The sequence below is a fragment of the Gracilinanus agilis genome, chromosome 6 (assembly GCF_016433145.1).
Source record: "Gracilinanus agilis isolate LMUSP501 chromosome 6, AgileGrace, whole genome shotgun sequence".
Classification (NCBI taxonomy): domain Eukaryota; kingdom Metazoa; phylum Chordata; class Mammalia; order Didelphimorphia; family Didelphidae; genus Gracilinanus; species Gracilinanus agilis.
The window spans coordinates 28,097,833-28,125,280 of NC_058135.1; the positions used below are offsets into that span (position 1 = coordinate 28,097,833).

Here is a 27,448-nt window from a genome sequence, read left to right on the forward strand (position 1 = left end):
AAGTCATAGACAGGTGAAGGCATCCCTGGAAGGCAGCGAGGACGAGGACGCAGAGGAAGCGATGGCTCCGCACAGAACGGGCCAGGATGAAGGCCCCCCCCCCCCCCCCCAGCAGTACTTATGGAGCACCTCCCGCGGACCTGGATCTGTGCTTCCATTGGTTTAAGGACTGCGGGTCAACACGTGGATAAGGACCCCGTCAGGGGCAGGGCTGGCGCTCGCCCCGCTCCCACCACGCTCCCACGCAGCCTATAGGGGCACAAAGGTCCATCCGAAGCAGTCCCCGACTTCCAGGGGTTTACGTTCTGCTGAGGAAGGCCGCCTGCATAGTGCCAGTGTACGGAAGCGCGTCAGCCTAGTTCCTGGCCCTAGTCTGAGGGAACCCAAGCAGCTGCGGGGAGTTAGCAGCGGCCCCAGGGCGGCATGTCTTCTGCCCTGGAAGAAGAGCGAGCCTGAATTTAGACGTGAAAATCCTAGGCTGGATCACTGCCTACGTGTGTTTCCCAGAGGGCATTTCAGACATACTCAGACTTTTTCCATTTTGTTATATTACAATCATTTAATATTATATATATATATACATATATGGCGGTATATTCCTATATTACAGGATACCATTTCCTACTTCCAAATGTACTCTTTTATAGTATCTGCGGCTCCTCTTCCACGATCACCTGGGACGGTGGTCGCCCGGCACCCCCAGGTGCCTAAACAGCGCCGGCCATCCCCTTTGGGAGTCCCTAGACTAACAGTCCCTGTGGCATGCGGATAGGCCCGGCGATACACAGGTCTGCCCCTGGCCTCCTGGGTCCCTCTCCGCTTTGCTCCCCTTCTTCCCAGCCGCTGGGGCCCAACAGCAGCTCCAACGCCAGACTTGTACTTGTCAGCGAATGCCCTCCTTGCCCCAGAATGACTGTATACCCATTTGAGCATACACTGTTTGTTCCCGCACTAGTACTTGGTAAGCTCCTTGGTTCTTTTGTTCTTTATAACCCCTCACCTTCATGTCTTAGGAGCCATACTGTGTATCAGTTCCAAAGCAGAAGAGCGGTCAAGACTGGGCTGTGGGGGTGAGGTGACTTGCCCAGGGTCACCCAGCTAGGCAGGATCTAAAGCCAGATTAGAACCAGGATCCCCGTCTCTAGGTCTGACTCATCTCTAGTGCCTAGCACAGGGCTGGCACCCAGACAGGGACAAGACCTGCGAGGGCATAGGAGTGGGAAATCCTAGGACAAGAAACTGTCTCTGCCAATGTAGGCTTTTTAGCGATTGACCTAGGGCACTGGGAGGCGAAGTGACTGGCTCCGCGACGTCAGAGACCGGACTGGGACCCAGGTCTTCAGAGCCAGCTCTTTAGCCACTAAATGCGGGTGGAGTGGAAGGTCTTGTTGGATTTCCAGGCTAGGCAGCAAGCTAGGACACACATTTGCTTCTGAATCGGTGAAACAGAGAAATGAAAATGTGGCATTGCCCTTTTAGCAGCCCAGGAATCAAATCGAAATCTTTTCCTGGTGTTCTATTCTGACCTTATTTTCCTGTAAAGTACCCATTAGGTAAACATTACCAAGTTTGGAGAGGATGTCCTAATCAAGTATTCACTATTCATTAACAGGAGAAGAGATATCACAGAAGCTTATTTTTAGTGACTGGTTTATCTTTGGTTTAAAAATAAAATTACTTTTAAAGTGTATAGTACATTCTAAAAATACTTTTTTTAAAAATATGGTACTTTAAAAAATATTTTTAAAGATGTAAAGGGGCAGCTTGGTGGCTCAGTGGCTTGAGAGGTTAGAGATGGGAGGTCCTGGGTTCAAATGGGGTCATGAAGAACTGGGCATGACTGAAGACAGCCGAACAACAACAACAAAATTCTTTAAAGTTTTATTTATCTGATAGAGTAAGCACTGTTTCAGGGTAGAGTACTTTTATTTTTATTTTTTAACCTCTTGCCTTCTGTGAATAAATACTGTGTATTGGTTCCAAGGCAGAAGAGCAGTAAGAAGGGGGAAGTGACTTGCCCAGGATCACACAGCTAGGAAGTATCTGAGGCCAGACTGGAACCTAGGACCTCCCATTTCTAGGCCTGGTTCTCAATCCACTGCTCTTGCTTGATTTTCTATGATAGGCAGCAAGCTAGGACACACTTTTGCTTCTGAATCAGTGAAATATAGAAATGAAAACTTGGCATTGCATTATTCTGGAAGGGGTCCACAGTACTATAGACATTATTCTGGAAGGGGACCTTCCAGACTATGGACATAGTAGTGTCAACCACAGGGTCCACACTACTATGACCTGCTACGAGCTTCCTGGGACACTGAAGGGTTTAGAGATTTTCCCAGGATCAGAGGTGGGACATGAAATTAATTAGTTTACCTCTCCAGACAGCTTCCTTTCCAAAAGTGTAAGTATTAAAATAACCATTTTTAAGAAGCAGAACTTGTGACTTTTACATAATCTTTTGCTACACAGAACTTGGATTTTATGAAAGAATATAATCTTATAAAAAATTGGAAACCAACTGACCAGAAGGCCTAAGCTTTTGTACTGTCTGCTAAATAAACATTTAGTCTTTCTAGAGGCTGAAACTATTGGGAAAACTAGACAGCAGGATGGAAGAAATTCTATTTAGACTGACATCTGGAAAAGCTCTTTAATGGATATGTAACCTAGATGTAAAAGGTCACATCATAAACAGATTAGAGAAGTATTGGGGCAGAGGGGTTATATTATCTATTAAATCAATGGATAGGAGAAAAGTTCATAACCAAACAAGGAATACAGAAGATCACAGAAGTGGATACTTGGATTACAAAACATTTAAAAATTTTTGCACAAAAACCTAATAAAGCTAAGATTAAAAGTAAAACCACTGAGTGGGAAAATATTTGCAGTAAGTATGACTCAGATTTCTTGATAAATGCTCTAATGGTATGAGCAAACATACCATTTATATACATAATTTAATTATATATATAAATATAATTTAAACACAAAACACACCAGCCCAACATTTTTTAAAAGAATAAAAACAACAGACAGAAGCGTCTGAGATTAGAAGACAGATTTCACTCACCACTGGCAGGGAACAAGGTCTCTTAGTGCGGTGTGGGAACTTATGTAAGGTCCAATGTACTGACTTAAAAGAAGGGGGAAATGTTGGGGAGTGGCATGTAGGTGGCCCAGTGTCAGACCTAGAGACTCCAGGATGTCTTGGGTTCAGATCTGACTTTAGACACTTCTTGGCTTTGTGACCCTGGGCAAGTCATTTAATCCTCATGACTTAGCCCTTACTACTCTTCTATCTTAGAACCAATACTTGGTATTGATTCCAAGAATAAGGTAAGAGTTTTAAAAAAAAAAAAAGGTCACTATTTTAATAGTGACTTCTTATATATTTTTTCTATCTGAATTTCCTTTCACAAAAAGATTCCACTCTAACAAAATATTTTTTTAAGAAAATAATGTCTTATTAAAGAATACGTATAGGTATGTATTAAAAACATCTTTTTTTAGATGTTTTAGAGTTCAGCAGCAAATGCTTTTCTTTGTTTTGCTGGGGGTTGTTTCTTCACCTGCTGTCTACTTCTTTGTGTCAGTCCTGTTCTACAAAGCTAGGGAACTCGTTCCCAAATATATTTGCCAGGAGGACTGTCAGATAATTTTTTGTTCAGACCTCTGAAGGATCAGGGCTACTTTATCCCATGCAGGATGCAACACAGCTGAGTGCAGCCTAAACTAGATTAATTTGGAAATATTTAACAAAATAAGTATACAAAAGCACATGGATTATGTTAATATGTAGTTTTCTTAAGTCAATATGTACCCCACTGAGATCCTTGTATACAGTTTAGTGGCCTCCATTTCTATTTGAGTTTGCTATCACCAGAGTAGACTACCTCCATTACAAATATTGATCCATTTTGTACACGTGTTTTTCTGGGGAAAAAATACAGACCTTTCTTTTAAGAGAAGATATTGCTTAAATTTTCTGTTTATAGTACAAGGTTCACCTCACTTTATATATCTGAAAAGTAAGATTTTTATTTCTAGACTAGTTAGGGACCAAACCACCCATGTTTAGGATGAGCTGGGGGCCTAACTTGTCCAGAGAGACACAGGTCAGATCTAGAAAGGGAGTGTACACAGACTGACCATTTGTTCTCTTGACTACAAATGGTTAACATTTTGGTTTATACTTTCTCTTCTTTGGTAGCATGGTCCCTGTGGTGAAAGTAAGGGACCATGGACTGAGAATTTAAAAGATTTTTGATAGAAAACTGAAGAAAATCTAACTCAGTAATGAAAAGTATAAAAAAAGTTCTTAGTAGCCAAGAGGGGCACATAGGATAGATGACCAGTTTCTACCTCCATTTTGACATATGGTTGATTAATGATTAGTAATAGTAATAGCTATTAATAAAATATCATGCTTAAAGGTTTGCAGAGGTTTACATATTATTTCATTTGATCTTCATAAAAACTTTGAATATTAAGTGTTTATTATCCCCAGTTTATACGCATGGTAGAATTTCAGTCAACCCTGTGACTACTAGCTCACCTTATTTGAGGTTAAAAAAATAAAAAGAAAAGAAAAGAAAATAGGGGAAGGGCTAGGTACCTGTCTGCCCCTACTTAACATTTAAAAGGCAGGAAAAAGTAAGAATTATAGAAATTATAGAAAAGAATTAAAAGTTTAAAAAATTAGTGAATACACAAAAAATATACAGAAATGGCAGTAATACTATGTAATGAATTATGAAAGGGGAAAAAAAGCAGCAACTAGAGATTGCTTTCATGTACCAGTATTTTCTATCAGAAGCAGGATTTGAACCCAGGTTTTCCTGACTCTTTGTCAGGTCAACTCTTTGTCCATTACATCATTTAGTCTTTCAATAAAATTAATTCCAGAAGAAAAGATGAACAATTTAAATGTAGAACTCTCTGTGGTCAAAACATGCAAACCAGAAGTTTCTTTCTCTTAATACTACGTAATATTTTTAAACTCCAATTTATGTTCTAACCTTTGTTCAATTCTCTACCCAAGTTATCTCAACTGAACTCGTATTTTTCAAAGAATGTTTATAATAAATTCTATATTCAAAGCAGATCGGGGAAGAAGATTGCCTTCTAGTTACACGGTGACTCGCTTACAAAACTCATGGTCCCTTGATGGAGTGAGCCTTAGGGACTCTAGAGAGTTCCCTTAGCAACACTATGGACCAGGGGAGCTGGAGAATGAACACGGGGAAGAGCGAAAGCGCCATGACAAGCAAAGCAGGGGAAGCAATTTCCTGTGTGTCTTACAGAGCCTAGGGAAGGACTGAGCACAAAACTTAACAGTCAAAAAATGAAACAAGTCCAACTTCTATCCAAACATTCCTAAAGATTCCTAAAAATGTTTCCTAAAAAAGAAAGCCCTGCTTAAAAGTTTTTCAGACACTCATGAACTGAATTTCAGTTAAGTTTATATATAAAATCTATATGGTGTATATAGAGTCCATTATGACACACATATAAAATCTATATGGTACATGTATATAACCTACATGGTACATACACATAAAATCTATGTGGTGAATATATATAATCTATATGGTGCACATATAAAATCTATGTGACACACATGCATCATCTCTATGGTATACATATGTAACCATGGCGCCTATATATAACCTATGTGGCACACATATATGAAATCTATATGGTGCATATATAATCTATATCAGTGGTGATGAACCTCCGGCACGTAGCGCGCTCTCTGGGCAAGTGCCTGCCCCCCCCCCCTTCATTACAGGAAAGGCAGAGGGACTTGGGCGGAGCTGCTCCCCGCCCCCTTTCCCCCGCCCCTCTGCCTAACAGCCAATGGGAACACCCAGGAGAAAGGTGGGCGGCTCACAGGCTCAGCCAGGGGCCCATGGCTGGGAAGTGAATGAGGCCACATTGGAACCCAAGTCCTCCTGTCTCTAAACCTGGCTCTCCATCTCCTGAACCGCCTAATTGTTCCTAATTGTTCCCCAACCCCCAACAGGAACTTAAAAAAGATCTTGTTTCAACCCGACACACTTTTCTTGAGTTAGAAAATTTTACAACGGACAGTGGCCATCGCTCTCAACAATAAGGACTTGGGTTTGGGATGGGGGCTGAACTGGCGATTTTGCTCTTGTAGGGAATTCCTCAAGAAGAAGCACTCCTGACTGAGGCGAGAGTGGCCCGGAGGATTCCAAGATGAGGCGACTTCCCCAGGGTTTTACAAATAAACTCGGAATTCATGGGAGCAGTAGCAGCACATCAACAGTAGCAACCGTTCTCTCCTTCTCTTTGTTAGATGGAATGCAGATTGAATCCAATTTTTAGTTAACTTTTATACGACTGGTTCCTTTTGTCTTGCCCATTAGAATGTAAATTCATTAGAATGGGCATTCTTTTAATTTTTTTCCTCAATACTTTTTGGAGTGCCTGCCACATGGTAGGAGCTTAACCACTACTTGCTAACTGACTAACTAGCTGCTTCTTTCCACTTTTTATTTACTGCTTCTAATATATTTTGGCCTGGAGACTGGTGATTAAATGTATTAGAATAATAATAAGAGTAATAATAATAATAAAATAAGAGTAAACAGATCCTGGTTAAAAAAAAATACTCCAGGGGGCAGCCGGGTAGCTCAGTGGAGTGAGAGTCAGGCCTAGAGACAGGAGGTCCTGGGTTCAAACCCAGCCTCAGCCACTTCCCAGCTGTGTGACCCTGGGCAAGTCACTTGACCCCCATTGCCCACCCTTACCACTCTTCCACCTATGAGACAATACACCGAAGTTAAGGGTTTAAAAAACAAAACAAAACAAAACAAAAAAATGCTCAACTTGAATCCTTCCTGAACTTAGATTAGAGCAAATTCATTTCACATACCGGTTTTCCATGGACACTCTCATAATATAACAAAGCCTTTTGCAGAGCTACTTTTTCGAGAGCAATCTGGTCTCTGGTCATGTCCTATACGGTGGAGAAGAGAAAGAAAAAATAATTAATATTTATTCACATTTCAGCACCTTTACTTAAATAACTTCCTAAGATAAAAACCTTGAAATACTTAGTATCCCATCATTTCCCTTGTCCCATAGTTTGTTCTGGAACTGGCTACTGTTGGCCCTACACAACATCAATCCAGCATCGGCATCGACAAGGACCAACTACAGGACACTGAAAGCATCTCCACGTTGTAGGGAAGACTGGCCACCTGCCATGGCCAAGCTGCCTTAAGAGAATATTCCATTTCCAAGAGGAATGGTTCTGCTTAGGGCTAAGAGTTTTGGGGTTTAAAAAAATATTTTTAAACTCTAATTTTCTGTTTTAGAATCAATATTGTATATTGGTTCCAAGACGGAGGAGCAGTAAGGGCTAGGCAATGGGGGTTAAGTGACTTGCTCAGGGTCACACAGCTAGGAAATGTCTGAGGTCACCTTTGAACCCAGGCTTGGCTCTCAATCCACTGAGCCACCTAGCTGCCTTGCCCTCCAGCCCCCCTTTTTAATAACTAAGAGTTGTGACAGCACTGATTTTATCACAGAGAATCACCAGTTGAATTGTACCACAAAAGCAAACATAGGATAACAGGTCTGAAAGGAACACGCTGGCCTTCTCATTTTACAGATGAGGAAAATGACTTGCCCAAATTCAGTCCAGTAAAATCTGAACCCAAGACCTATAACTTCAGAACCACTACTTGCTAACTGACTAACTTTCCACTGCTTTGCATTTCTCTTCAGAAAATCTAGAAAGCAAGTTGTTAATTTTGCTTTCTTCTATAAAAATCATTAAAATGAGCTAAAGGTAAGATAAGCAGCATTTATTCAGTGTCTACTATGTCTTGGGTACTGTGTCAAGTGTTGGGATATAAAGAAAACAATTTTAAAAAGTGCTTGCTCTCAAGTAAGGCTCCCCGGCCTAACGGGGGAGAACGACGTTACCACCGCCATTTCTGTTCTCTCTCCCACATCACCAAGGACTCGGCATTTAAGCCCCCCCCCTGCTTCCGGGGGCTTCTAGGACTCAGTGCTCAGCTCTGCAGCAGGGACTCGAAGCGCCCCCACGCGGGCGTACCTCGATGTCCTCCGGAGAGTTGTTCTCTATCCGCTTATCGTGCAGCTTCTTCAGAATACAGTCCAGGGTAGCTTCAATAGCAGGTATGTTTGATTTTTCTGCCGCCTCCCGCTTCTTTTCATCTTTTTCTAGTGGAGAGCCAAAGCTTTTAGGGAGTGTGTTGCTTCGTTGCCGCGTCAAGGGTTCTAGTTCTTCCTCGGATGTCTTTAGCTTTGTTTCTAGGAAGATGAAACAGGGAGAGGCAGTCATGACATAAGGCCCAGCGCCCCATCACGCTTCCTCCTGCCTGGCTCAGTCCGGTGGAGAGTGCTGGGTCTGCCCTCACACAGACGCAGACACCTCCTAGCTGAGGCCCTGGCAAAGTCACTTCCCCCTCTTTACCTCAGTTTCTCATTTGTAAAACGAGCTGGAGAAGGAATGACAAATCACTCTAGTACCTTTGCCAAGAAAACCCAAAACAGGATCACAAAGAAGCAAACATGACTGAATAATGGCAAAAAGAAACATAATCCTGGTTGGAAAAATCCAAGGGAAAAAAATCCCTGAGTTATTATTTTTTTTTCCAACCCAGACAGACATGAGGGATGGCAGGTGGCTACTGAAAGATGGCCACGCAGAGGAACCAAGAGGTTCCAGAGGGTCTCTGAATGAGTGCAAGTTGTAAGCACTGGTCTCTGGGCACCACATCCATGGTGAACGTGGGAAAAGAATGCACCTGGGGATGACAGAATGGTTCAGAATGAGGAACAAGTTAAGAAGCAAACAGGAACGGGGTGACTGACCCGGAGGCAAAGCGGGGACTAAGTTCCACCTTCCAGAGAGGTCTGAATTCTGCACGGGAATGCCAAAGGCAGGATCCCCAGGCCAAAGCGGAACTGCACGGCAGCCCCTCTGAACCCAGAATGCTTCCTAGTAGACTGAGTGCTCTCAGTCCAGCAGCAACTTATTGGAGCGTCCAACAAAGGACAAACCAACAGTTGTCCTGCTGAAAGCCGGATCAGGAACTTGTAAAGATTTAGACCAGGGGGGTAATGGGAGGATTTTGCCACAGTTTTCACGACTTTGGAAGTACTAAAAGCTTGTCCCCAGTCTGAACTGCCCCTGAGATCTTGGAAGAGCACAATTTTCAATGTCCCAAGAAAGCAGCATAAGGACTGAAGATATCAAAAGTTCATCCCAGACATTCACCTCAGCAAATGTGCAGAGCACAACCCTAACAAAAAGTCCAAACAAAGAATTAGAAGAATGAGCAAACAAAATGCCATCCTAAAGAGCTTTTACAGTGACAGGGAAGTTCAAGACTGAAACACAGAAGAGACCGACTTTAAAATATTTTCAAGTAAAGTATGAAATAAAAGCACAGTTTGGGCACAAATTAAATGGGATTCCTGAAGAGAGAGAGCAAGATTTGAAAAAAAAAAAGATCAAAAAATGATTTTGAAAAGAAATAGGGCTATAGAAGAAACGGTAAGAGAAACTGTTTGCCTGTTGTTCCCCCCCCCCCCCCCCCTCTTAGACTACAAGCTCCTTGAGGGCAGGCACCATCATTTGCCTCCTTTTGTATTCCTAAGGCTTAGCACACTAGGAACTTCATAAATGTTTATTTTGAAAACATCCTGAACAAGAGGAACAAAACCTTTGCTAAGTAAAATAAATGGAAAAATTAGAATTGGATAAATAGAAACTAATGAAATCAAGAAATATCAAGAGAAAGTCAAAAGACTAAAAAAATAGAAAAAAGTATATTATATTTTATAACAAAAACAACTATCTTAGAAAACAGATTGAAGAGAGACAATTTAAGACCAAAAAAAGAAAGGCCACATATCATATTTCAAGAATCATAAAGAAAATTCTGTAGATCTCTTAGATTCAGAGGGAAAAATAAAGAATCCAATAGTCACCTCCTGAAGGAATCCTGAAAACACCCAGGAACATTATATCCAAAATCAGAGCTCCTAAGTCAATGACAAAATTATATCAGCAGATAGAAAAAAAAAAGAATTAATGTATCCAAGGAGACATCTGCAGGGCCACATATGATTTAGCAACTACTACCATCAAGAAGCAAAGAATTTGGAATATGATATTCCAGAAGGCAAAAAAATCTAGGGTTGAAGGCAAGAATAATTCACCCAGAAAAACTTGAGTAAAGGTGAAGGAAAAAAAGAGGACTTTAATGAAAAAGGGGACTTCTAAATTTTTCTGAAGAAAAGACAAGAGCTGCTTAGGAAATCTGAAGCATAGACACAGAAGTCAAGAAAAGAAAAGAAAGCTAAACATGAATGAGCAAACATAAAAGATTAAACAAGAATAAGTTGTTTACATTTTTATATGGGGAGATAACATATATATCCCTTTCAGGACTCTGTCATCATCAAGGATCATCTAAGATGCAATCTAACTAGACAGAAGACCTAGGAGTGCTTGTGTTACATTTTGATGATCTTAAAAGAAGGATGGAAAGAGAAAGAAAGACGAAGTGAGAGAAAGAACGAGGGGGTAAATTATCGCACATAGTTCTGGTGTAGAAGTAGAAATCTATACAGCCCCTCTGAACCCAGAATGCTTCCTAGTAGACTGAGGAAGTCTGAGGAAGTAGGGGGGGAACAGGAGATATTTGAACTTTACTCTCATCTTAACTAGATAAAAGAGGGAAGAATACATACACACATACACATACACATATACACAGAACAGAAATATATTTCACCAACAGAAAATTACAAGAAGGAAAGTGGCTAAGAGAAAGGGGGAATAAAAAGGGTAGATTTATGGGAGAGATTTGTCAGAAGTAAAACAAATTCTTAAAGAGAAAGAAGGAAAAGTAAGAGAATAAAGTGGAAGGAAATATATAAATTAACAACCATAATTGTGAATGTCAATGGGATGAACTCACCCATAAAAACAGAAGAGGTTAGCAAAATGGATTATAAACCATAATCCAATAATATGTTATTTATAAGAAACCCACTTGAAAGAGAAAGATGCACGTAGCATTATAATAAAGGGCTAAAGCAGAATCTATTCTACTTCAGCTGAAGGGGGTCAATTATGATCTTAGAAAAAGCAATAGCAAAAAAAAAAGAGACCTAATTAAAAGAAATAAATAGGAAAATTACATTTCATTTCAATAATGATTAATTATCAATATTAAATTAATATCAATACTAAACATGTTATGTACTAGATAGCATAATATCTAAATTCTTAGAGGAAATTTTAAATTAGTTGCAAGGAGAACTAGACAATAAAGCCATAATAGTGAGGGAACCTCAATTTATCCCTCTCAGACCTAGATAAATCTAATTCTAAAAAATTAAAAATAAAAGAAAGACCTGAATAGAATTTTAGAAAAGTTAGGTATGGAAGGCCTCTAGAAAATATTGAATAGAAATAGAAAGAAATATCCTTAATTTTAGCTGTGCATGGCATCTTCACAAAAATAAACCAAATGTTAGGGCATAAAATATTACAAATGCAGAATAAGAGAAGTAACACAATGAAAGTAAGAACTAATGTCTATAGATATACATTACTATTTGTTATCATATTAGTAGTTGTCCTGACCCCATTTCTCTTTTTTAGGCAATATCTAATTATGGGATTGGGTTTAAAGGATTATTTAGATTGAATAACCCAGATATGTAAACCCTTGATAATGATAAAAATCTCTTGGATTAGTTGGGAGATTGTATTGATATGAATCCCTGATGTAGATCTAATTAGCTCAACCACTATATCCGAGTTAAATATCCTAATGACACTTCAATACTTTGTTGATGCACTCCTTCTAATGACATAGAAAATAATAGAAAGTTGTTTAGAATTTAGTAAAGTGTTTTTGAGTGTAGATGTGGCTAAAAAAAAAATCTCTACAGAAATGTTTTCAAATTAAATCATTCTTTTCCTCAGATATCAAATACACAGTATCTGACTGAAATATCACCGGAAATTCTCCTAATATGATGGGTTCTTCAAGAGTTTTAATTCCACTAGCACAGCCTTTGAGAACCCAGGGTAACCGTGACAAGACATAGAAGCAGGATTCTAAAAAAAAGAGCCTAAAACAAAGGCTTGAATAAATAATATGCCTTCTTTGGAATCTGTCATCTTAGCAGACCTGTTTTCTTATGATTGGGCTTATTTGGGAAAATGGGGGAATAAGAATGGCTTCTTAACTCTCTCGTATAGCCTTGCTTTGGTTTTTCTCTCTAAGACTGAGAAAATAGCACCAGGGTGGCTATACAGTTTGAACCTTTTACCTTTCAGCTGCTTTCGGAATTTTGCAAGGTCGTTTGTCCATTTCAATACATCTGGGTTAGCCACTTTATCACTATGAGAAGGCTGAAAGAAGAAAAGCTAGATTGAATATTTGAGGCTGGGAAAAGAAATAGAACAATTTTATCCATTCCTTTCTCATTTTAAAAAGCAAAAAGAAGTACACTGACAATGTATAAAATTGTGTGGCCAAATCTAAGGCAACAAGAGGCTTTTTTAGCATCTTAATGAGCTATGATTCACCTGGTTTCCCTTTAACAAAATTATTTCATGATCCTTTTGATCTTTTTCTCTAGAATTATGCTTCTCATACTGTATGACTGTGTTCCCTTTGTAAGTCATTTTCAGTCATTTTATGTTTCTAAGTTTTGGTCTATTTAAGGGAATAGCAAAACAGGAGCTTGAAAATTAAGGGTTTCTATAGCTCAAAATCATGACAGTTTCTTTCCTGTGTTTATCCTGATTACTTAAAAGGATAGAGCTAATAGAAATCTTTTTGGAGACTATATTCCATAAATATCAAAAGAAGACAATACTGAATTGTTTTAACCAAATACCAGATATTATTCAGGTATATTTTCCCCACCTTGTCTCCTTTGGCTTCTCACTAATATAAGAAATCTCACTAATATAAGAAACAAAGCATACCATTTGTGACACTTTTGAGAAAACTTCCTAGAAAATGCTGATGCACACAAGACATTGTATAACTAGTATAATAAGGCTGAGAGTCAACTAATTATATCACTCAACTTAAAGTAATCTACAAAACAGTACACATCAAGTAAATCAATGAGAAGTTTGAACTAAGATCAGTCAAGAAATTTCAAATGAGTATGACAGAAATTGTTAGGATTGGTTTAGGATAGGAAAGGAGGAACTTGTTTTATTCCATGGGATTTTATATAAAATCATGAAACTAGTCTGGAAGCAGGAATTTCAGTGTCTGTAACAGCTTTGTGGTGGAAATCTCAAACAAAATTTATGAGAAAAAATTTCTTAGTGGTAAAAAGAGTCTTGGTCTCCCTATCACCTTGGCTGGAGTAAGATCCTATGAACTTCAGATAATCAGAGGGTTTGGACTTTTCATTAGTGTACTAGAAACACCCCTGGGACAGAAATGGCTAGGGGCAATGTGTCCAGTATCTCAGCACAGATTAGAAGTGTTCAGTAAAAGCAGATTCAGAACTATGCTGGGAGTAAAGCAGAAAATCTATCCCATTCCTAAGGATCTCGAGCAGAAGACTTCCAGGAGCTGGGTCAAAGTTGGAATCCAATTTCCCTTGTTTCTGTATTTTATTAATGGATGAACGAGTCACAGCCTCAAGAGTCTTACGTTTTATATAAGCTGTTCTCATAATATCACCTTAATAGATAAAAAAAAAAGTTTCTAAAAGCTAATTAGTCTAATTCAGTAACTGGTATCAACAAACAATCATGGAAGGGTAGTAATCAGTGGGGCCTCATTAGTTGTGAATGATGAAAGCTGACCCCAAATCCTTCAGATTATGCCTAGAACTCTGAAGGGAAAAGTAGACCACCCTTTGGGGATTGGTCTAACTGGTCCAAGTGCAGTTAAAGAGTAGCTCCTGATTATATGCTACACTGATAGCATTTCATTTTTTATTTGATTTTCTAGAATGGAATCCATTAGAAATCTCCATTAATTGGAGGGTATTGTCTTACTGTTTTTGTTGTTTTCTTCTTACTGCTATCAACAATGAGTTTGGAAGTAGAGGGAAGAGAGAAGTATATGTAGAAACCTACTTTGTATTTCCTTTCTTCTTCAAATCTGTCTTCAAACTTTCTGATCTTTTTCTTAATGCTTTGAATCCGTCGAGTTAGCTGTGCAAGTGTTAGGTCTTCTTGGTAATCATCATAAGATCCCAAAGAGCAGCTCCGTCTCCTAAGAAAAACATAAAAAAAGATTGCATTCCAAAAAGGATTCCAAAAAGGCACTAAAACTGTGGAAAAGTGCATGCCATATGGCATATATTCAGAGTTTTTTACTTTTCTCTGTTCCCTTGAAAGAAATGAAATTAATTATTAAATGTAGCCTTAGGAACCCTGTTTCCTACTGAAAAATGGAGATGACTGCCATTTTCACAACTTCTTTCCCTAACTCACAGAGGACATAGTGGCCCCTACTTAATTTTGCTTGGGGCACTTGTTAGGAAAAGGAGGGATTTAAATCCGGCTGTGATGGTTATTATAGGCCACATTCTGACATGGTTCTAAAGGGTTATGACTCAATAAAACCTATGTTCTTATGAGGGGGAAAGGAGTGTCAAGCCCATGGTGAAAGAGAGAGGCCTTTTAATGGACTTCACTTAGGAAGAAAGGGAACGAGAAGAGGAGACTACTTTTTCCTAAACAAGGGAATGAAGAATTCTATGTTTATTCTTCATGTTAGCAAAGAGTTTCCATTTTTTCTGTTTTTATCACTATTTACTAGTCAGTTAAAAAAAAAAAACCTGTAATCCCCCCCCTTTCTAATGTTGTGGGGATGATTCATAGGATCATCAGCAAACCAAAGTATACCTCATGAAAGAATGTGAATTGGGGGGGGAAGGAGGCACTTCCGTGTCATCCAGGTACTGCTGGCTCTGCTCATAAGCATAGAATCGAGGGGACAGCATGGGATCACTGTCTTCATCTAGAAGCTGGCGAATCAGGCGCCCTGCCTGTGGGGAAAGGCGGGCTTCATCTGAATCAATGCTGTCACACTGCCATGAGGACAAAGTAGGAATGGGCTCTGAAAATGAACAGGGGTACTGGGTTACATTTTAGTTGAAGAGTATTTTTTTCCAAGTTATGTCCACCTTGTCTAATACAACTACCTAACCATCCAAACAACTTATTCAGTTTTGGAGATGGTATGCAGTAAATATTAACCCAATTCACCGTTAAGTTCAATAGATCTCACCCACCTCTCCATGTTCTCAAAAAAAGGATCTGAAAAATCTGTTTTGAAAACCAAATTAAATCATCAATCCAAAAGCAGCTTTTTAAAAAATTATAGTAAAGAATTGGAAACAAAGTGGATTCCCATCGATTAGGGAATGGTTAAACATACTGTGGGACATGAATGTAACAGAATTATACTATAGTATAATAAGCAATTAACATGAATTCAAAGAAGCATGGAATGGTGAACTGATTCAGAGTGAAGTAAGCAGAATCAAAGAAATAACATACATAATGACTCCAACAGAATATAAGGAAAGAAAAAAAAGCCACCCAAACAAAGTTTGTGTAATTTTGATTTGTGTTCATGAGGTAAATTTACCCAAAAGGGTATGAATTTATAGTGATTTTGCTCCTTATAAAATAACTCATGTTATGCCTCCAGTTAGAGAACAAAACTGAGTTTTAGCTTCCAGTCCCTTCCCCAAGAAAGGTTCCTCTCTCCAAACGGTTCTAATTGTTCTCATAAACTAAGGACACCAGGCAACTTAAAAGACATGATCAGACACTGATGTTTATGGGGAAAAAAAAAAAAAAAACTCCAAAAAGTGGAAGAAAGGCAGGGCAGGATAAAAGCACTCTTTCCTCCTATCTCGTTTTCCCTCAGCACTCTTCTTCATTCACACAGCTCTGTGTTTGCTCATGCTGGCTCCGGAAAAAAGACCTGCAGACATCCTGGTCACTGCTAGTCATGTCCTGTTTCACTCAGCTGTTCTTCTCTCCTTGTAGTCCTCGTGAGCTAAATTTTACCTCCTTCCCCTTTCGAAGGCTAATGTCCCATGAGTTTATTTGCCTTCTCAAACTGGGAAGAACTACAATTCCTAGAGAGTTTTGTGGTTAGCCAAGGAGTGGGGACTATGAGGAGAGAATAAAGCATATAATATTAGAAATGGCAGATACGTTTTTCTGAGCTCCTTTTTACAATTTTTCTCCTTTCTTCTTTTGAGATGGACAGGCAACCTATATACAGAGCATGACAGATAAATTCTTTCAGATCTGTGGCAACTTCGCCTCTCTTTGCACAAAGTCGTAATAAAATTGGAGGCCATTTTTCAACAAGAGCTCTCTGCACCTTCTAGAAAAGAGCCAGTGAGAAGTTTTCATGTGGCTTCTATGCCTAAGGGGGCATGGGACGACCATGGGTACCCCATATGGGCTGAACTGGCTCGATGACCAGGTGATGACTATGTAAGTAAACCAGGTAATGGACACTGACCCAGAGAAGGCTCATTTCTTTAACAGCTTCTGCTACAACAAACTCTGTATGCCAAGGGTTATTATGATGGAGTGAAAAGGTGAACTAAATGTGGATATCTTCAATAAAGAACTGCTGCTACTCATCCCTTTCCTCCTGGAATTAAATTGGTCATTCATTTCTGTGGAAGTGAGGCAACACTGAACCTTCTTATGAACAGAAGGCATACCAAAGAGACAGAGCTAGTTATAAAGCTTGCCTTTGTAGATCACAGAATGGGGCAGCTCCTTTGACATGGGTTCACCTTTCTGAATCCTATCCATCCAATCACTTTAGAGGCAACCAGTAAGAAGTTCCCCTCAGATGCTTCCAAACTAAGGCTCATGTCCTATAATTTCACATTCTGGTTGAGGATCTCCTGAAATGGAATAAGATCTCTCTAGAGCAGGGGTCAGCAAAGTATGGCTCTTTCTGCAGGAGCCATAAAGTCCATTTTTTTCAGGCACTGATACAGGAGCGGCACTGTGAGCACTATACGGCTCTCACGAAATTACATTTTAAAAAATGTGGCGTTTATGGCTCTCACAGCCAAAAAGGTTGCCGACCCCTGCCCTAGACCAATTCCTCTAAAATAAAAAAAGATCCCAAAGATCCTCACTATGACAAAGGACACATTTGTCTATTTGTCTCAGAAGAACTTCCAAGAGAAACTTCCTCAACAAAAATTCCTTCTTTGATATGGATTTTTCATTTTAAATGTTTTTATATACATACTAAAAAAATGATCATTAATAAAGATTTCTTCAAGGAAACCATATGGTGCGCTAGTTTGGTAACCTACAAAATAAGTGAAACTAAAAGTGAAAAATTGGTAACCTACAAAATAAGTGAAACTAGCTTTTACTTTATAATTTGTAATATTCCATTTGTATTTGTGAATTCTCTGACCTTAAATGTCAATTTATTTTTCAAACCACAGAAACACTTGCAGTTTGAGCTACTGTGCTGCTAGCACATTCTTGAAATGCATAAAAGCTTCACTCAATGAGATATGTTATTATAACTTGTTTTAGAAAAAAAAGTGGCTTAATAAATATATATATATATGTAAATATATATATATATATATTTTTTTTTTATCCTGGGACTCCATTCTAGGAGCATAGGGCCACAACCAGTAGGCAATGGGTCACTCAGGGTCACCTAGCTGGGAAGTGTCTGAGGCCGGATTTGAACCTAGGACCTTTTGTCTCTAGGCCTGGCTCTCAATCCACTGAGCTAGCCCAGCTGCCCCTACTTTAGGTTGCAGTTTCTTTAGCAGATGCAGTTTTTTCATCCGGGCTAGGGACCGTCCTTAGCCCAGGAGTGGTAAGGGTGGGCAATAGGGTCAAGTGACTTGCCCAAGGTCACACAGCTGGAAGTGTCCGAGGCCGGACTTGAACCTAGGACCTCCAGTCTCTAGGCCTGGCTCTCAATCCACTGAGCCACCCAGCTGCCCCTAATAAGTATATACTCCTGTCTATTTTATAAGTGGAAACTAAGGAAGAAAATAGTATTAGATATAGTATGTTTTCTGTATGTAACATTTACAAATAAACCCAAGACTAATAAGGAATGAAGTACATGAGCCTTAGTTCTGTTGTAGACTTTGGCCTACGATGTAATCCAATTCTCTAAAGCATTACAGACCACAGTGTAAACAGGTCAAAACTGGGCAAGCTGGTTTTTCATTCTCAGTAAAGGAGGTATTTTTGTTTCTTTTTTTGAAAACAAAGATGACCCAAAACTATTAGCTAGACTATAAATTATCCAAGGGATAGAGTCCTTGTTCATCTATATTACCCAGGGCCAAGCACAGTGCCTAGCTGTCAACAAAATATTAGTTGGTTTGAAGAAAGTAGAAGAGGAGTAGCAAGAAGAAAGGGGAGCCAAATTTTAAAAGGAAAAATAATATTTCAGAAAAGGGTACTGTCAAAATTAGTCAAGACTGTTCTTCAGGTGTATCAAAAAATCTTTACATGCCATAATAAACCATTTAGTTTTGAGGAATGCAGTAAAGAGAATGGCTAATCAGAGGTAGAAAAGGTTAAACAGTAATGCAGCAATTACTTAATTCCTGGGCAATGCTGGATCAAAACAACGCAGGGGGAGGGGGGAAGAAGTCTATCAAGGACAGAGGGCACTGGCAAAAGAGAAGCTGGCTGTTTATATTGGCATGTGCATATTCTAGTTGATTTAAAATTTCTACTTATTAATGCTGAAATTATTTATGTTGAAAAGGTGCTTACATCTATAGTCTGAGGACACTAAATCCTCTAATTTGTTGTTGAAGAGAGAGAGAGAGAGTGAGAGAGAAGCAGTTTCTATCATTTAAGATTATCTTAAATTAGCAGAAAAACCCTCTTGATCAAAGGATCAGACTAGTCCTTATAATGCTCATATAATTAAAGAAAATTGCCAAGTCTAATACAAGACCGTCTATTTACCATTAATTAGATTTATTCACAAGGATTCATTTCATTTACTGTAGAACAAAAAAATTGTTTTTATGCTGCTTAGTGTAGGTATAGCTCCAGACAGGTTTGAGATAAGATGTGCTTAGTAATCAATTCTAGACACATGGGGACATAGGTTCATAAACATGACATATCAGAAAAGTATCATACATGCAACTATCTTCTTAAAAATAGCATCATTAAACTGTTATGTGTTTCAGTTATGAGAAACAAGAACAACTGTTTTATCATTAATCAGCTTTGTAGACCAGGCATGAAAAGTCCATCTGCTATGTAGCATGTGATAACACTGAAAAACTGCAATTCAGACCACGAGAAGATGCATGAACACTTTCTCCTCTGTTTAATCTTGATATAATGTAATAAAGATTCAAATACTGGTTCTTATTTAAAAGGATATTCCCATACTCCAATCTCAATTATTTAATCAAAATGAGGGCATGATGAAATTTTAAATGTGCAAACAAGATGGGCTACAACTAGAGATCTCTTTATAGGAGATTCCTTCCTGTTCAGGTTGAGAAAAAAAAATAGCTGATTAAGTGGCATAATGGGCTGGCCACACCACAAGGGGCTTTATATAACTGAAGGTATTTCAGCAGTGAAGGAACTTCAAAGAACTCCAAATTTGGGAGGTTCCTGGGGGGAGGAGAGGGGCAGAAAGAGTTTTTGTTTCATCCGTGGAAAGACTGGACCACTAAGAGACACAGAGAATAAATACAGATTCCTACCCAAAAAATAACCACTTGAGGAAGGCAGCAGCTTCAGAAGGCATGATGCCTTGCCCCATAAAAGAACACCAGCTACAAACTCAAGAAAAGCCTAGGAATCAGGAGGACCACGTTATCCCTTCACCACGTGTGTCCCACCCAAGGGTGTCACCACCATCCTATCTGCGAGTGAGTGTTTGTGGAAGCTGGGAGGGAGGGTGCTGAAGATGTTTCCTAACAGTTGTTTTCACCACGCCACGTTAGTAAATGTGCTATATAAAAGCTTTTTGAAGTCTGGCCCACGGATTTTACTTCCACTGGTTGGGACTTAGGAGTCACAGTACTAGAAATCCAGTCCTTCAAGGCTCCTCTTAGAAGCCTGAGAAGAGGAAGAGCCGTCTTTCATCCAGTACTGACCTGCCAAAGGACACGGTTGAGAAAGTAGTCCTTGAGGAGTTGCTACCGTAAATAACTGAATTATTAAGATGATTCACCTCCTCCTCTAGTTTTAAATATTTTAAGAATACAAAGCTTTTAAATTCCATTTTTACCTAGAAATTTAACTATGAAAATAAGACAAGGCAAAAAGAGCGAGTGTGTGACAGTGGGCACATTCTAGTGCCCTCTTCTCCCAGCATGCAGAGATGGAAGCCTAAGAGGCGGTGACTTGTCCTAGATCACACACAGAGCGAACGTCAATGCTAGGATTATAGGTTTAGAACCAGAAAGGACTCTAATCCAATCCCTTGTTTTACATAATGAAGAAAATAAAGCCCATGGACATGGTGACTTGCCCAAAGTCACACAGGCAACAAGATGTAGAGTTAGATTCAAACTATACTTTTCTGATTTCAAATCCAAAGCTCCTAACTCTTTTGCTACACTGCTTCTCTGGGCCTACTAGAATTCATTCAAGGCTTCTGTCATTAAGACTTCTGTCAGAGAAATTGTCTGTAAAATGTTGTTTTCCAATTTACTGCTTTCCTTCTCATCGAGGCTACATTCATTTCATTTGTACAAAACTCTTTTAATTTAATATATTCAAAATGATCCATTTTACTTTAATATTTACTTAATATGCTTTCTCTCTCTTGTTATTCATAAATTCTTCTATTCAATAAATATAATTTTTTAAAAAAGATTTCTGGTTCATGCAGGATCCTATCTTATGATCTGTATGCTTGTAATAAGGAACAAAAGGGTTTACAGGAAAATTATTTCCAAGTAGAATGAAAAGATCTTGGGCTTCAAAAAGAGTTTTTATTGTATTTCAAAAGTAAAAACCAAGCAACTCAATTTTGTTTTAATAATTAGATCAGAATGCTTAAGGATATAAATAGCTCACATGAAGAATTCATGTTTTCCTTGTGCATTGGGTTATATCTAAGTTAAGATATAACCAATGTTTTTCACATTTAAAATACCTGACAGCAACAGCAGCAGATTGGAAGCAAGAGAGGAAAAGCTGATGAGCAGTTTAGGGAGTTGCAATATAGTCATTCACAGCTACAAAAATTCTGGACTTAGAATCAAGAGATTAGGGTTCAAATCCTAGACACAACCCCTGGCCACAATACCCTTTGGGATTTGTAGTTCTTTCCAATTTGGGAAGAGAGGAAACTCCTGCAAAATCAGCAAGACAGATAGGAGTGGAGGCTTTTCCCCGCAGAGAATGGAGGACTCTAAAAAAGAGAGAAGGGAGAAGTAGCATCAGAGTCCCACGACAGTGGCACAAGCAGGATGGCTAGTGCCAACCACATCTGCAGTTGCTGTCTGTAAGATCAGGAATGGTGCTTTCTGTCCAATGGACAAGACAGGAAATGCATGACTCTGTAGGTGTTCTATTGAGGACACTAAATCCAGGAGTAGGAGAAGAACTGACAAAAACATTGTCTTTTTCTTCAATTATTCTGTTAAAGAATACAGCTGACAGGAGGCAACTAGGTGACTCAGTGGATAGAGAACCAGGCCTGGATACAGAAGGTCCCAGGTTCAAATGTGGCCTTGGACATTTCCTAGCTAAATGTCCCTGGGCAAGTCACTTAATCCCTAGCCCTTACCACTTTCTTGCTTTAAAACTAATATAAACTGTTCTAAGATGGGTTTCTTAGAAGGACTGTCAGAGCAGTTTCAGCTTTTGCTGCTACTAAGCTGCCATCTTGGCTCTGCTCCCAATGTAAGGGTTTCTTAAAAAATAAATAAATGAATATACTTTACAGATTTAATATTTTTTCTCATAAACATGTGTCCTCTTGTCGCTTGGCATTCCCTTGTTTGCAGCATGAAGGCACAATGAGACCCACTTTTCCTTTAGAGGTCTCAGAGCTCCATTTCCAGTCAATGGTGGGGACACAAGTTAGGGGCAGAATTGGGATGAATTCATACCTATTTATAAATCTACTTCATAGACAGGAGTCAAGGTCATAGTGGGACTCTGTAATTCCTCTAGGGTCTCACTTTACCCAAATTAGAGAGAATAAAGGAAAGGGAAATCATCTATGTTTTGTGTAAATGGAAAAACCTTTATAGCATTTGCTCATGGATAAATTTCTACTTGGAATAATGGCTCCATTGATCTCTTGAATAACTACCACTGAAGTTACTACCTATTGTCAAGCAGTGAGTAAACAAGTATTTTTACTTCCCTACGACATGTAAGGAACCTATGCTAACAACTGCAGATGCCAAGAAAGGCAAAAAACAAATAAAATGTCCCTCCTTTCAGATAACCAGCAAACAACTACGTACAAACGAGAAACAGACAGACTAAATTGAAAAAATATAATCCTGCTTCCTTCACTTGATAACTCACAAATGTGCTGTCAGTGCAGTTTATATCTGTCTAAGTGGGGTCAGACATCTCCTCAGGGTCCGGCCCATCCAAGGGTGCTCTGTCCCACTAGGCCTGCCCAAGGCCTACCCTCGCCCCGTGCCCATCAAGAACTCAGGCCCCCTGGTTAGGGCCTCATCGCGGTGGGCTGATCCCCAGACCCCAACTTTGTAGGGTGTTCCTGTCACGAGCCCCGAATGATTAATTAGTTAATTTGATGGCAATTCAAGGAAGGTCGTGGGTCAGCTTTAGGTTCGGACTCCTCTGGTATCACCTCGTGAATAAGTTAGTGAGAAGATGAAAGAGCCCAGGCAGAAGGCCCGCGTGTAGATGGGCCTGGGAGAGGCCGGGAGAGAGCGAGGAGGCAGGCACAGGGGGAGGGTGACAGCGTATGATGGACGGGCAGAGAGGCCTGGCCTCAAGAGGATGTGGAGAGGAGGCAAGAGAAGGAAAGGGGAAAGGCTCGTGTGTGGAGAGCAGTTTCTCTTTGCTCCTGGAGTTCACTGGAGGAAAGAGGGGACTGCAGTGGGGGGCCTTCAACCAGCAGGCGACTGCAAGTCAGGAGAGCGTGGGCCGGGTCTGAGGAGAGAAGGGAGAGCATAAGAGAGATGTACCATCCACCGGGCTTGGGACTGTGTTGGAAAGGGATGGGAGAGAATGACGTGGAGGTAGGGAGGTGGCATGCCTGGGAGGAGGAGGATGCCTTTGACTCTTAACAAGGAAATTAGGAAAAGGGGAAAGTTTGGGAAGGAAAAAAAGGGCACACAACCAGAAAGTGGCAGACTAGATGTTTTCTCTAGTCCTCAGGACCTCTCCAAAGCAAAATTTATTCACCAGAAGGAAAAGAATTTCAGCTAGCTAGGACACCAAGCGCCCCAAAGAAGGTAAAAACTCCATGAACTAGCACCTAACTTGCCCTCACTCAGCACCAACGTTGCACAAAACATCACTCCCTCTTTGCAGTGCCTGGAAATCCAAATTCCAAACTACAGAAACTTGCTAAGGCCTTGAAAATCAGCAGTGTGGTAGCACTGTAAAAGAGGGGAGGAACAGAGGAATCGAGTAGAAAATGTGGCTAGGCCTGTGAAAGACTCAACTCCATGCCCTAAGCCCCTTCTGCTCCCAACAGGTGGAGATCGAAGCTCCAGACCGTAGAAAGTGGCCCAGGCTGCGACAGCACCATCCTGGTTGTGATCTGTCCTGCTAGGTCCGAGAATCAAGAGGGCGGGGGATGGGAAGGACAGTGGAGGTGGCTATTAAGCTATTAAGGTGGCCTCCATTAAGGCGTGGGAAAGAGTCCGGCATCCAGTTGAGCTTAGTTTTGTCACCCTAAATGTCACTTGGGAGGGAGACCTCAGCTGGTGAATTGTGAATGGTCCAGTTGGGATAGGCTGAGGAAATCTGAGATCCAAGCCCTAGGGAAACCGCCATCAGAGGACAGGAAGACCCCTCGTGAGAAAGAGGGGGAAATAATGGAGAGAGGGGGAGACAGGCATGAACAAAGATCTCAGGAGCGAAAATACCCAAAGAATTTGCATAGTCAGATAACCAACAGGGAAAAATGAACAGTGGAAGGAAATACAGCCTCAGATTTAGTAAAAGAGTTTAGGCATCTATCAATAAATATTGCAAAACAAAGGCGAAGGCATCCACATGGGACAAGGAAGATGAGCCTGTGGATTTGGAGGAGAGTGTAGGACCACAACAAACATACTGTTCCTGAGTAATTTTTAAAAAGAGATGAGAATTATGAAAGCAGAATTTATACCTGTACATTAGAAATAATTGGTAGAATAGAAAAAACCCTGAATCTATGGCAATAAATTTCATTTAAGAAACAAAAAACAGGACAACTGGGAGTGCAAATACACAGAAACAAATGACAATTCAGATGAAGAGAAGCAAAATGCAACAATATTAAAGGAAAACATGATTTCTATAAAGCAAAGCACTAATCTCAAAGACAGGAATGCACAGAGACAACCTAATAGATCTCCCAGAAGAACACAATTCAAAAAGCCCAAATATAAGAAATAATGTAAGAAAAGTGCCCATAGCTTTTGAACACAGAAAACCAAGTGTCAGCTGAAAGAATTAATGAATTGCCTCCAGAAAAAACCTCAAGGCCACAATTTTCAAGCCACATTAGGAGTTATATTTAACAACTGTATTATGAAACCACAAATTTTACAAGTGATTAGGTGAAAAACCCACCAGAAAATACAGGAGGGAGGGGGCAGCTGGGTAGTTCAGTGGATTGAGAACCAGGCCTAGAGACGGGAGGTCCTAGGTTCAAATCCGGCCTCAGACACTTCCCAGCTGTGTGACCTGGGCAAGTCACTTGATCCCCATTGCCTACCCTTACCACTCTTCCACCTATAAGTCAATACATAGAAGTTAAGGGTTTAAAATTAAAAAAAAATACAGGAGGGGAAAGGATAATATATTCTGAAGATCAATGGAATTCAAAATACAGCCCAAGGTGACTTACTCTGCAAATCTGAGCTTAACATGAAATGAGATAGACTTTCAACAGCAAAGAGGCATTCGAAATATAATCAGAAAGAAAATCAGATCTAAAGAGATTATTTCCTTTTTGAATACCCCAGAAAAGAGATATGCAAGAGGAGTAAACAAATATAACAGCCAGCAAATAAAACATCAGCAACAGAGATAGGAAATGAGGACAGAATAGCACCCAAACTTTATAAAGGAGTAGTCATCAAAACCATTAGGTATTGATTAAAAAATAGAAAAGCAGATTACTGTAATGGAATAAGAAGCAACAGAGTCAATAATGCAATGTTTGATCAACCTTAAAACATAAATTACTTAGGAAAGGATTCCTTATTTAACAATAAAAAAGTAAATCCAACCCCAGTAACTACAACATGCATGAAATATTTGGTGAGAGGAGCAATCTAGAACAGAATCAATTACTAAATTCTCCTAAAAGGAATTTTTTAAAAAGTTTAATGGAAGAAAGCTAGGAAAATAAGAAAGTAGTCTGAAAAATATTAGGGTGAGACCAAGATCTGATTTCATATTCCTTCTAGAGATGTTCTGAGGATCAAATAATATTTGTAAAGTCCCCAGCACATAGTAGGTGTTATATTAGTGGCACAGAGTAGGCATTATATAAATGCTAGCTATTATTATTATTATTGGTGGTGCTGGTGATAGTAATCATAGTAGCAGCAGCAGCAATGGAAGTTTCAACTGCCATGTTCTTTAAAGATCAGACTAGGGTGTTGCAAACTTTTGCAGGTTTAACCCATGTGTCCTCCTTGATGGAACTTTTCAAGCTTTAGACTCTCAAGGTTAGGTAAAACCACCGCAGATTTTTCCTTGAGTTAGAGATCCAGCAAACAAACAATTGTTCCTTCATTTAGCTGGAAAGCTCTACGGGTTCAGAATGAGAGAACTGTAAACGATCCCTGGCTGAACAATCTCAAACCTGGCTACTCTTTGCTGAGCCAAATCATAGTGAGAGGTTCAGGCTGAGTAATAGGGCAACTGAGCCTTTGATCTTCTCTCATTCGCTAGTTCCTGCCCTAGTTATTTGCTGGTGGGCTAAATTTGTGATCTTGGGCAAGAAAAATGACCCACTGTGGTTTCTCCTTAGATTTTCCAATTACCAATTATTCTTTTATTCTTCTAAGATTTTTTTTTTTGGATTTGACTGGGCTCTATTTGAATTTCCTTCTATTCTGCTATTTTACTGGTCTCTGATTCAAAACTTTTAAATAAAATCCTGACAGGCTATAGCAATTTATCCAAGAAATGATTCATTAAGAACAATTTAGATTTATACTAGGCATTCAAGAATGTTTCAAAATCAAGAAAATAATTAGCATAATCATATTAAAAATAAAAATATCCCCAAATAGATGCAGAAAAAGGTTTTGACAAAGTATGATGTTTATATATGCTGAAAAACTTTGAAAGTATTGGCACAGAGGGACCTTTTAAATTTCATTTAAAAACATTTAAACCTAAAAGCAAGCATTATATGCAATTGGGGATACCTTAGATCCATGCTGGCAAACCTATGGCAGAGGAGGCTGCTCCCTTTCCCCTCTCCAGGACCTGCCCCTCTGCCCAGCACCCCAATGGAAGCACTTCCCCTCTCCCCTGTCTGGTGCAGAGAGAGGGTTGTAGTTTGGCATGTGGTCTCTAAAAGGCTCACCATCACTGCCCTAAAACCTTTCATAACAAATACAGAAAATCAAGGAAGCCCACTCTCCACACTATTATTTGACATAGTTTGAGAAATGTTAACAATAGGAAAAGAGAAATAAATTAAAGGTTTAAATACAGGTAATTTATGAAGGGAACAAAAATATCTATTTGTTGATAATGTGATGCTTTATTTAATCTTAGTTAATCAGAAAAAAAACCTAATTGAGGCAATTAATAGCTCCAGTAAAGTTAAAGTCTTATAAAAGAAACAGAAAAAAGTGAATAGTATTCATATAGAATAATAACAAAATCCAAGAGGTAAATGGAGAGGTAAATCCAATGTCAATAATTATGACGTTCATGAAGTATTTGGGGAGAGGAGCAATCCAGTAAAGCAGACTTAATACCAGAATGGAATCAATCACAAAATTCTCCTAAATGTAATTTTAAAAATACAAATTTAATAAGTGGAGGAATACTTAGTACTTCTAGATGGACTACATCAATATAACAAAGATGAAAATATTACCAAAGATGACTTACAGTTTTAATATTATATCAAATTGCCAAAAGTATACTTCTTAAGACTTGAAAATAAAATTCACTAGGATAAACAAAAGATCTAGGATATCAAGAGAAATAATGAAGAAAGCTAGGGATTAAGGAGGA

The 27,448-nt window shown here is 39.4% G+C and overlaps 1 protein-coding gene across 1 annotated transcript in view; it reads right to left on the bottom strand.

Annotated features, from left to right (window-relative positions):
* The window catches only part of FAM13A (family with sequence similarity 13 member A), a 104,312-nt gene that overhangs the window by 13,212 nt on the left and 63,652 nt on the right, over positions 1 to 27,448 (bottom strand). The window contains exons 10-14 of the mRNA XM_044681590.1: positions 14,921 to 15,134; positions 14,147 to 14,285; positions 12,364 to 12,445; positions 8,099 to 8,316; positions 6,908 to 6,991 (exon numbers count right to left, since the gene is read on the bottom strand). Of these exons, the coding sequence (XP_044537525.1) occupies positions 6,908 to 6,991; positions 8,099 to 8,316; positions 12,364 to 12,445; positions 14,147 to 14,285; positions 14,921 to 15,134 (737 nt within the window). The remainder of the gene's footprint in view (positions 1 to 6,907; positions 6,992 to 8,098; positions 8,317 to 12,363; positions 12,446 to 14,146; positions 14,286 to 14,920; positions 15,135 to 27,448) is intronic.